This window comes from Triplophysa rosa, linkage group LG2 (assembly GCF_024868665.1).
Source record: "Triplophysa rosa linkage group LG2, Trosa_1v2, whole genome shotgun sequence".
Lineage (NCBI taxonomy): Eukaryota > Metazoa > Chordata > Actinopteri > Cypriniformes > Nemacheilidae > Triplophysa > Triplophysa rosa.
This window is the reverse complement of record NC_079891.1, coordinates 13,852,107-13,864,244: the sequence shown is the minus strand read 5'-3', so window position 1 is coordinate 13,864,244 and position 12,138 is coordinate 13,852,107. Positions and strand designations below refer to the sequence as shown.

The 12,138-nt window shown below is 37.4% G+C and overlaps 2 protein-coding genes across 2 annotated transcripts in view; both read right to left on the bottom strand.

The window, feature by feature from the left end:
* Window positions 1-435: 435 nt before the first annotated feature.
* f2r (coagulation factor II (thrombin) receptor) lies at window positions 436-2,121 on the bottom strand. The gene is made up of 2 exons (XM_057328959.1): window positions 1,861-2,121; window positions 436-1,607 (listed from the first exon to the last, which is right to left on the bottom strand). The coding sequence occupies exons 1-2, from the start codon at window positions 1,931-1,933 to the stop codon at window positions 436-438; spliced, it is 1,245 nt and encodes a 414-aa protein (XP_057184942.1). The 5' UTR covers window positions 1,934-2,121.
* A 4,630-nt stretch (window positions 2,122-6,751) lies between these two features.
* Window positions 6,752-12,138, bottom strand: part of iqgap2 (IQ motif containing GTPase activating protein 2) — a 62,407-nt gene continuing 57,020 nt past the window's right edge. Inside the window, exons 31-38 of the mRNA XM_057328956.1 lie at window positions 11,426-11,528; window positions 11,191-11,332; window positions 9,817-9,904; window positions 9,378-9,590; window positions 8,513-8,673; window positions 8,177-8,320; window positions 7,639-7,747; window positions 6,752-7,520 (exon numbers count right to left, since the gene is read on the bottom strand). Coding sequence (XP_057184939.1) covers window positions 7,407-7,520; window positions 7,639-7,747; window positions 8,177-8,320; window positions 8,513-8,673; window positions 9,378-9,590; window positions 9,817-9,904; window positions 11,191-11,332; window positions 11,426-11,528 — 1,074 coding nt within the window. The 3' untranslated portion in view covers window positions 6,752-7,406. The remainder of the gene's footprint in view (window positions 7,521-7,638; window positions 7,748-8,176; window positions 8,321-8,512; window positions 8,674-9,377; window positions 9,591-9,816; window positions 9,905-11,190; window positions 11,333-11,425; window positions 11,529-12,138) is intronic.

Sequence of the window (12,138 nt, the reverse complement as noted above, 5' to 3'; positions counted from 1 at the left end):
TCTGTTTACAAAGGTGCAGCAGACAAACCAGTACACCAGTTTGCTTACCAGTGTGCCCAACAAAATATGCTTGCATTGCATTGTTATAAATTGTGACATCAATTACATGATTTTGCTTTGAGTATTTTTTAGCCTAAATATCAAGCGAAAACTCACCCAAGACCAGTCAGCATGACTTCAGTAAACCCAGAAATATACAGTATCCAAAATATACAATTGTATTATTTTTTTACAGTACAACCGTTAAGAATCTACAGATGTGTTAATAGTGACAAGAACACATTAGCTTTCGACACTTTTTATGCATACAAAAATAATGCAGGAATCTATACATGATCAAAAAATATATAGAAACAAAGCATAGGTCCACTTGGGTACAAACACGGTAATGCAAGAGATTCATTTCACGAGCTGGACCAAATGTGAAATAAAATCTCATCCCATTAGCTTTCGATACTGGTTACTCACGCTGCTTTTAAATGTCTCCAACTTGCTTGACCTGGTGCTGCTGGTGAACTGCGCGCTCCTCTCAATGTGTTGTAGCCCCTGGCACCTGAGAAAGGCCAAAACCTGCCTTTGGCATTGCGACGACCCAAAATAGTAGATAAGTGGGTCTAAACAGCAGCTGACGCTCCCGATGCACATGGAAACCAGGTAAGCAGCGTAAGACTCGTCGTTATGCTTGTGAGCAAACCGTACATAATGTGACAACAAGATGATGTTAGTGGGTGTGAAGCATATCACAAAAACGGAAAACACAGTTACTGCCATAAAGACAGCCCGCGTTTTTTTCGCGCGGTTTTCTACGTTGGCGGCGCACAAGGCTTGGATAATGCGCACGTAGCATACAGTGCTAAAAATGAGCGGGACGAAGAAGAAAAGAGACGAAATGATGGGAAAAAAGTACAGGTAGTATTCGCGAAGGTGATGGAGGTCAAGGACGTCGTGACAGGTGGTTATGCCCAGGTCAGGGATGGCAATGGTCTGATCAGAGATCAGTAAAGGGGTCACGCCGCCGATAGATAAAAGCCACATGGCACCGCACACGACAGATGCGGTTTGAGGACTGCGCCACGTGAGCGAGTCCATGGGATAAACGACAGCCATAAAGCGATCCACACTAATGCACATAATCAGAAGCACAGAACAATACATGTTGCAATAAAAAGCAGCCGTGACAAAACGACACATCCCAGCACCGTATATCCAGTTGTTTCCGTTGTAATGGTACGCTATCCTAAACGGCAGGACGAGCACGAACAGCAGGTCAGCGCAGGCGAGATTAATCATGTAAATCACCGCCGGTTTCTTCGGCCTCACTTTGCGCACAAACATAACAAAAGCAAGGAGGTTCAGGGGAACGCTTATAATGAACACAAAAGTGTATATCGTTGGAATGACAGCTGTCACTACACGGCCCGTTAGAAATTTGGAGGCCTCCTGGGAGATGTAGTAGCGCTTTTTGACCACAGGGTGGTGATCTTTCCTGGGTTGGGATGCGGGCTCTAACCCGGAGCCGCTGTACTCTTGTACGTCCAGATAATCAATCGTCTCGTCGGTGACAGTGATGAAGAAACCCGAGAATGTACGAACTAAATTTGTCGTTTCTGAAAAGAGTTGAAATTTTTATTTACTTTCTTGTTAAATGGTTGTTGTCACTAAACATGTTTATACAATTGTAGATAAAACGCGCCAAATTATGAATTAGTTTTATGTGTTTCAGACACTGTAAAGTTGTATGTAGTAGCAAAATAATTCCTGGCCTGGTAAATTAAAAATGCTTCACAATAAAAAGCATATGTTTTATGTAAATTCTATGAAAATGAAATCACATAAATGATTAGATGCGGCATTGCTTACCGTTATTCGGCACCTGAACAGATGCGGAGGTTTCCAGCGCCAGCAGTCCCATCAAAACCATTATCCACATCATGTCTAAATGTAATTCTGGTCTGAAAAATAATGCAGAACGGTGCAAATACCAAACGCACCCAAAGACCTTCTTGCTATTACTTTTTAGCAGAAGCACAAAAACTGCTGTCCTCGCATCAAGCGAGACTTGGGAGGATGGATTCACGCCCTCTCTAGTCTGGATGTGAACGCCCACGCAGAAGCGCAACAGCCTCCTGTTTCGAGTAGGGGGAGTCTGCAGACGTGGAGCAGGCAGTTTTACGCCCCAAGCAGTTTTGCGCCCCTGTTTTTACTTATTTGTCCAGTAGGGGGCACTGTACATTAAGAACCACTAGAACAGACCTAAGAACAGATAACTTCATCGTCCATCACTATGGTAAATAAACGTTTTTGTTATCAGGCAGTCGTCCAACATGTATAGTTTTAAACGATTCATTGATATCGATATGAAATCATTTCAACATCTAAAAAGATATGTATGTGCAATTTATACTCAAAGACAATAAAATGTATACTTATTGACCAGGTCGATGTTCTGTCTGGATCAACCTTACTCAGATAGCACAATCCATCTGGCTTACGTCTATTTGAGGTCTGCATTTACATCTGCAAGACATCTGCAATACATAGTTTGCTCATCTGCAATACGTCTCGGAGACGTCTGAACGTCTGTAATACGTCTGCTAAAGATTTGGAGATCTGCTGCGTAAAAACATCTGCTAAACATCTTAGAAAGAGCAGCTCTACATCCACTCTAAATCATAAACATCTTACAGACATCTTCTAGAGGTCTATATGATGTCTGACAGCAGACATCTCCGAGATGTATTGCAGATGAGCAAACGATGTATTGTAGATGTCTTTCAGATGTAAATGCAGACATCAAATAGACGTAAGCCAGATGTATGTGTGCTATCAGGGTAGCTAACCACGTGTATGCTTACTCAATATCGCTTATTCATTTTCATAATTATTTTCTTTTTAATTTTATTTTGTTGTCTGTCTCTAGCCTATGTGATGGCCTTTTCTGGAAACATATTCTTCTGACCCTGTTTACTTGCATTAATACATAACGTTACTACAGTAGGCTGTAAACCATTTCAATTTAGCTGCACACATACTTAAGTTATTTATTATTTTAAGTCGTTAGTCATAGTACAACTTCCTACAAAATGGAGAGCCCCATATTCAGAACTAACAATTAATCACAGGTGAGAAAATCACAACATAATAATTAGCCAGCAAACAAGTTTCTTGTGTATTAGGAAAACAAAAGATCAATAATTGAGCACCAACAATCACAAACATGTTCAAACTCAAATTGAAAACTTTATTCCCATATGGAATAAAATAAATGATCCTATTATGTAATGTACATATAAAATACATTTTTGTTAAAATATCTTAATGATCCTGATTAAAATGTATGTGCACCTAATGTGGGTTTTATCATGTTTGTGATTGTTAGTGCTCAATTAATTGTGTATCTTGTTTTCTTAATAGCAATTGTTGGCTGGCTAATTAGGCCTATTATGTTGTGATGTTATTGATCTCATCTGTAATAATACTTGGAAATAATAAAAACGTGTTCAAGAATGCATTTTACATATTTACTGCACTTTAAACCAATAGCTTGTCTAATAAATACATAAATGACTTACAGAGACATATGTGGCAATGTTTTAATGACATCAATTTTCTTTGCACAGTCCATCAGTGGCCAAAAGAAATCAAAGTGGCTTGACATATTTTGCATTCCTTCTGCCAACACCATGCTTGTGCCTGTATACGTTTACAATCACGACCAAATTGATGACCTACTTTCACCACAGTGACACAATCAAGTTTATTATGGATGTCCTTTTTCCAAATGTGGGTCCTGTGTTAGCTGTGCTCCTCAGATTTATTTTGTAATTGCTTTAAAAGAAATTGTTAATGTAGAAAGGACACTCAATTTTGTTGTACAAAAAATAATTTTGATACTGAAATGATACTACTTGTTCGGGGTAGGGCTGTGTATCGCCTACAACTTTACGATACGATACGCATCCCGATACAAGGCCACGACGCGATACGTAGCCTATCCCGATAAGGGTCAATTTTTTTATTACATTTATCATACGACAGATTTACAGCAAAATATACTCGCAGAAAACTGCCATTCATAACTACTTATCAGTTAATCTGACAAATCAATGCATAAATTAGCTTTGAGAATGAGTATAAAGTTGCAAAAGATCAAGTCCTTATACAGAGACCCTTGTTTCTAAAACAGGGCTACATCATATGTGTGCATGTGTTTTACAAATAGACTATATGTCTAACGAATAAATATGAATATATGCATTGACGTGAAGTCAGAGTAAATAGATTTAATTAAATAAGAAAGTGTTGAATTGAAATAGATGACGTATTTCTTTCTAGATGTCAGATCTCTAGATATAATATTATTAATGTATGGGCGCTGTAAAATTTAAGCAGGTCTTTGCTCTTCACTTTCTATTACACGCACATTTACTGTCGATCTTCCACGTCTTACTTTTCATGTATGATGAGCATGCGGCACGTCACTGCATCCCTCCAGCGGCGGGAGTTTCAATGATTTTAAACGCGTGCAATACTTTTATAGTGGATGAGTCAGAAGCAATGCTGCGCCATATGTGTGTGTTGAATTAGCGCCTACACGACACTCACTTTACACTTCGCCTTAAACGCAACCATTTAAGTGAATGATACAAGAATGCTCTTTCATGTTTAACTTACTGCGCTCACGGATGCAGAGAGAAGGTGAGAAAGCGCGCTCTTCATGATCACATGCGGTCACATGAATATAGAATGATGAGGAGCGATCTGTACGGATCACGGATAAACTCCGATCAGATCCTTATACCACTAACAATTGTTACACAATATTTTTGCGTAATAATTGGCTAATTTCAAAAGTGCTGCAGAATCGATACGGAGGCAGATGTATCGATGCGCGCATCGTCAGGAGCTCATGACGATGTATCGCCATATCGATATTTTGAATAGTTTGGGGTGTGACCCATCTTGACTTAACTCTTTCTTATTATAGTCCATCATCTGTTCCCTTGCTGCTTTGGAAAATCTCACCATGCTGGAGGCTGGGGTGGAATTTCTAGGGCCTGTCATTGACATAAGGTAAGGATGCTATAAAGGAGAAATGGTCAAGCATGACATCCTGCCATTATTTCCAATAACAATTTTGTCTACATCTTTAAACTTTCTTTTATCGGTGAGCGGGAGCAGTTTGACAGGAGGATTAAGAACATTTTGAAGAAGAGTGGCAACTCATAGGAGTCATTATCGAGAGCCACCCTATAATGATCATCAGTCCTGTTTTTGATAATGTCTTAATAAATAATGTTGTTCACAAGAAACTTGTCACTTTTTTCTTAGAAGATAAAAGATATATTTGTATATAACTAGGCCACAGTAGATTATATATTATTGTTGTACTGTACATCTGATCCAACTGTGTGTATTATTAATTTTTCAATTCACAAAAACACTAAATTGCAGTTGCAATTGCAAATCAATTGTCTCCTGTTAGCTATGTATTAAGACCGTTAGTAGATATGTACAAATATTTTAACCTTTTCTGCATATCGTTAGTTAAGCCATGGTTTCAGAAGTAAGATTGGTTTTGCCAAAAGTCACCAATACAACAACAACAAAAAAACATGGTTACTACACTTTTACCATAGTTAATTTGAACTGGTCCAGAAGCACTTCCAGTTTCAGTTTAGTTTATTTATTTACTTTTAATCTTACACATACATAATTACATTTTTGTTTAACAGTTTGATTAGGTTACAAATATCTTATTTTGTCGTTCACCTCCCCCTACTGGACAAATAAGGAACAACAGGGGCGTAAAACTGCCTGCTCCAGGTCTGCAGACTCCCCATATAGCGTGTTTCCGAAGTATTTTGGTTAGTGCTAAAAGTCATTGTATATTATTTGTATTAATGGCATACTTTAAAGGCATACGACTAAAAATCAACTCATTTAACCTTAGACTTTTAATAAAATATCTGAAATCCTGATTTATCAAAATAAGTCTACAATGTAAGTCATAAAATACAAATCATTGGATTCATCATTTTGCTGACATGGTACTCTTGGGGATGTTGCATAAACTGCTTGGACTAGTTTTACAAGTCATCAATGTTTTTTCTTCAAGACTGGTTATAACTTCTTTAAGTCAGTTACATAAAACGGTAAATTGATCTAAATGAAATCTGAAAAGTAAGCTTAGACCTAACTTTGTTAGTCTTAATGCAACTAGCCCTGATTGGTCTTCCGGGTTAACAATTTTCCTATGCATATGGTACGAGGTGTCACTGAATGGTATGATGAGTGTACAAAAATATGTGTAGAAATACTATGGCCTTGAGTCACCCGATCTCGAATGGACATGTTTGACAGTACCATCGATCACCATCATCAAATTTCAGAATCAAGACCATGCTGCCATAAAGTTGTTACATTTACGCATTTGGCAGACGCTTTTATCCAAAGTGACTTACATTGCATAATACTATAGGCCAACATTTGTTTCTGAGTATGCGCAATCTATGACCTTGGTGTTGCCAGCGCCACCACTGAGCTACAGAACAAATGGTGGCTAAACACCAAGGCCACTTTGTGTAGGTTGTAACCAACATAGATAACGGTTGGAATAAAAAAATGCAAACAATCACTTGGGCTTTTTTGCTTTAGAGTTACTGAGGTGTAGCCCTTGTGACTTCACATGACAACTAGTCCTGGTCCTTCGTATTGGTAAATGAAAAAGAAAACAAACAGTTAATATTAATAGTCATATTTATTTTAAAATCAGTAACATTAATCCATCTTATCAATTAAGGACAATGTTGGATTGATTTAAAAAAAAAACATATATTTAATACGTACATATCTTTAAAGCACAACTGAGAAATGAAAGGCACTAGTTCAGTTCATTCTAAGCCTCCTCCAATTTACCTTATTTAATGGCCTCATGGCAGTAGTGCATTATTTAAGTCATTTTATCTTTTTCCTTCATTTTTAATAACATCTTAAACGGTGCAGTTTTTAGCACATCAACTTGCTGTAAAATATATTTCAATTATACGTGTATTTAAAAATATAATCCATACACAATCTTTGAAAATTTCATTCATCAATAAAAGTGTGGTGAACTTGTTTTAATTGCAACTTATTTAAATTTCCTCTTAATGTATCAGTAATGTGATGTCACATATAAGCTATTTATGTACAGCTTGACATGGCTAGTTTAATTTTGAATTTTGCAGTTTATCCAAAAGACCTTCAAAAACAGTTGCACGAACACCCTGAATGCTCAAGAGAAATTACTTTTACAAAGACATCTTAAAAGGCACGTTCATTCTTTTTGTAATCTGTGTAAACTAACACTTAATGAGGATAATTTAGCTAGTTACTCTCTATATTTAAACTCTTCAACAGTATTTTCATTTCCCATAGAATTTTTTGTTCAAAAGGAAGATCAGTAGATTGACATTAACTTTGGCCTTGTCGAACATTTTCATGACAGCTACTCCCTCATATTGGAGCTGCAACAGGTCCTGAAAATACACAACATAAAAACACAAAGACTTAGAATAACAAAATCATACCGCATGCTCATGAGACGAAATTAAACTGTGCCATGTGTTGTGAGCTTCTGTGCACATGAGAACTGACCTGGAAATGCAGTTGAACCTTCTCCATTTCAACTCCCATAAACTTGGCCTTTATCTCAAAGTCACCCACTTCCTCACAAGGCGAAATGTCAAACATGACATTTTTTAACCTGGAACATCCAAAACACAGACTGAAGTACTGGAAAAGGTGGAGCTTCATACATTTCAAAGCACAAAGAGTTAGCGTGTTACAGAATAACTGATAATGCTGTTTTATTGGAAAATATTGAAAACATGATAAATTCCTGAAATTCTTGAATTTACTAAATTACTAAATTGTATCACTTGGCACTGCAAGATAACATTGGTCAACACATTCCTTTAATAAATTAAATTCTACTTTTGACATTATCTTTCAAAATAGTTGACTTAGCACTCCCTTTACTCCCCTTAACTCATAATGGACTTCTGACCCTTGCCACTGGTCTTTGAGTTGATTTATGTATTCTGTGCTTGATGATTATGACATAACGGTTCATCGTTACTACAGTTACTCTTGGCAATAGAATATAAAAGATGTGGAGAAAAGAGGATCATACTGATTGGTCTGCAGGCCTTCAATTTCCAGAACGACTCCTTTCTCGTGCAGTTTGGCAGCTGTGTACTTCAGAGATTGGACCTTGGACTTCTTACTGCCCTTCACTTCCTCCTTTTTGTCCAGTTTAATGGACCTGCGTGAGTTCCTGTCACAACATAACCATCAGTGCAATGTTCTGTGTCCTGTAGGTAATGACAGTACCACTTCCCAGTTTCCACACCAGCACACTGTAAGTTCACCACATGTCATCATGTACTGAATTGCATTATTATGAGCACGCTTGTACAGATCTGAAAATAAACCAACGGACCGATGTTTACCATAAATCTCCACTCACTTTCTGTTGAGGTTATCCAGGCAGGTTTTGATGTATGTGTCATAGTAGTTGATCTGTTCCTGAAAGAAAGCAGCCTTGGAGTTGAGCGCGGTCAGAGTCTGCTGCAGTTTGACTAACTCTGCTTTCCTTCTTTGCCTGTACCGCCTCTGGTATCGAATGTCCTATCAAGGAAACAACATAGGGGTTGCGTATTTCATTTTAAGTTCAAAACTCAGAAAACCACTAACAGCCTAAAGCTGGCTGAAGGTCCTTATGGTACCTTGGAGTCATAAATAGAGCAGGACAGAGTCATGGCATTACAGTTCAACCTGAGCATAGCAACTATTGTAAAATACAGGAATTTTACATTTGTCACAGATAATCATTTTTTTAAAGGGTTATAGGTTGAAAAATGAAAAAAAAAGTATTTTTACCACCTCATATCATTCCTAACGTGTGTCACTTTCTTTCTTTTGCAAAACACACAATAAAATGTTTTAAAGAATGTTGGCAACCAAACAACATTGGGATCCCATTGACTTCCATCGAATGGATACAAAACCACTAAGACATCTCTCAAAATACTGTGATAGGCTATATGAGACCAATTTTCTTTTATTGCACTTATGCATTTTGTTGTCCTTATGTTGCTCCAATTGCTTCCATTGTTTCCCTCATCTGCAAGTCGCTTTGGATAAAAGCGTCTGCTAAATGACTAAATGTAAATGTAAAATATCTTATTTTGTGTTCCACAGAACATTAGATTTTCAACAACATGAGGGTGAGTAATTGATGACATATTTTATGATTTTTGGGTGAATTATCCCTTTATATTTTGTCTTCGATATTATTTCTGTACCCCTGGTTAAAGTCATAAAGGCCTGACCTTGGAGATGTCATTGATGACTTCCTGGTACTTGTGTTTTGAGCTGACAAGACCAGCCTGTTCCAGCGTTCTTAAGTTCCTGACGATCTTCCTCTTCTTCTGCTCCAGAGGCAGCTGTCGGTCCTCCAGCATGGCCTGGCTGCTCTTCAACCCCTCTGGAGTCTGAGCATCTTGCACCATTTGTCGTTCCACTAGCTTAGCATGCTCTGCTTCCTACAGTTTAGTACAATCGAGAAAGGGTTGAGAATAGCTGGGGGGTTCAGCTATTTATATATTACAGTAGTAAGTAGTAGTACAGTAGTATTTATATACTATAACTTGTAGTTTGAAAACTAAAATGAACGTTATCTGCAACATTAGAAACAGAGACAACAAATGCATCTCATGCCAAAGGGTTTATCATTCAATACATTCAAAGCAGATACCCCAGTACTCCTACCTGTGCAGGAGACGCTGGAGTTTCTAGGATATCAGTTAGTGTCTCCCCTGGTTGAATTCTCACAACATCCACTATCAGTTTCTTGGTTCTGCAAAGTGACAACAAAGTTGCAAACAAAAAGAGGATGTGCTTGTCAGACTTATCAGAGTGTCTCAACATAATCTCGTCTTTAAGATACGAGCTGCCATTGTTCAACAAAGAATGAGATGTTTCACAGGCATTTTAACTACACTAACTTACAGTGGAGGCCTGATAAAGACTGTAATTTGTTGGTTATATAAGAGGGGACACTCTTAACAGTAATATTGACAGTGATATCTATTGGCCTGTCTGTTTAGACAAACCTAGCAGTGATCACTGACTGGATTTGGGGTGACGCGTGTTGTCTGTCAAGATGCTTGAGAGGAATACTGAGCCACAACAAGCTATAAGATGTGTCTGTTGATTTTCTTTACTTTCTCTATTTCATATTACTTTCCAGGTCACATCTTTATTTATGCTGTGTGTTTAACATGTTTTCTTTATTTTCAGCTGCTTTGATACAATGCAATTCGTAAAAAACGCTATAAAAATAAATATGACCTGACTTGACAGGATACAAAAAGTGTTATTTAGGATGCATTTCAAAACCCTTATTTTTAAATATCTGTCCGAGACGGTTTGCATTGTCTGTAAACATAAGATATCACAGGTCTGGGTCACAGAGACTTAACAGAAGTAATGTTTTTCTCCGAACGGAAATGGAGCAAAGTGTAAACCCACAGATAATGAGTTGTGACGTCAGAACCTTTGGCCTAAACCAATGAATAGGACCAGTCACTCTTCCTGCTTCCTCCCCAGTGACAAGCATATTACATATTAAGAAGACAGCGCTTTATTAAAAAGAGCCCATGAACGGCTGGACAATACTGGCCAGCAAATAATAGTCTACAAATGTTTCTTTCTAATATAATTTCATGTATCAAGTAAAATTATTGTTTGTTTAGATCCTTGCCCTTCCTCAACATCGCTAATTCCACAAAACTGGTCATATGAGGTCGGTTTTCACAGTGGATATGATAACACTGGCCAACAAACCACTTCCTGCAATGGCTTAGGAGAGATATGGAGACAGGAAGTAAAAACTGTGACGAAATGTTCATTGTGGACAAAGAGATATTTATAAGTGAGAACATTTTACGTACACAGTGTAGGAGGTGGAAAATATGATTATGGTTATATTATATGGAAGATTAATTACTTTATAAAACCAAGTTAATATACCTATCTGATGGCGTCACGCATTTTAAGCCTGGGGAATATCTGTATTTTCTGTCATTTCATATTCTAGCATTTTTGTGAAGATCTCACATATTTCACAAATGTCTCACTTACTTCATCATCAATCCCTTTATGTCCCTGTCATCTCCATCCAGCAGCTCAAACTTGTTGGTGAGGGTGAGGGAGATCTCAGTTTTGGCCAGCTGACTCTGTGAGTTCTCTTTGTTTGGGTCATTTGGATCCACAGCTCCTTCACCTGCGTGTTAGTATAAGCATTCAGTTTGCGCTTAGCAAAGATCGTTCTTTTGTTCTTAATGTTCCTAGTTAACCCATTTAATTATCATTTTACCCAGTAGTGACTCGACGTCAGGAACTTCCCCCAGATCCCGTAAGAGTTCATGCAGAAGATCGGTGTGATCTGGAGCAATAGCTTCTTTATGTTCCAACACCAGCTGTAAGAAAAGAAACTCCATTTGAGTATTTAGAATTCCAATCACAGTATCTACATATGATTGAAACACGTTACCAGACAAGTTTTTTTTTTAAATACATATTTCAAAAGAAACACTTTTGAAATATGTATATAAAATATATGCATAATTATATTGCAATTAAAATCATCTAAAAGAAATCAATATGTAATATTTTAGTATCTTTTAAGTTGTCTACAAAATTACAAATGATTTTTTTGTCTACAAAAGTAAAATTTTAAGATTATTGGAAACACTTCAGTCACGCTTTTGACTGGTACTGTATGTTGGATCAGCATGTCTTAACTAGGGGGCCCACTAGGGGACCTCAACTAACTTCCAAGGGGGCCTCAAGATGACTAATCAAATCTAAAGCAACACAAAATTTTGATTTATGTTTGGTTATTTATATTTTAGATGTACCGGGTAATATTTTCCCATTAAAAGCTTTCATTTGCAATCAAGAATATAACAGCTACTGTGAAAATCACAGCTTTCAGATATATGTTGCAAAATGATAAAAAAAATGTCAGTCTGTTTCCCTAAAAAGAAACACATGGTCTTGTCTGAGTTGGGGAGAATAAGTGAAAGT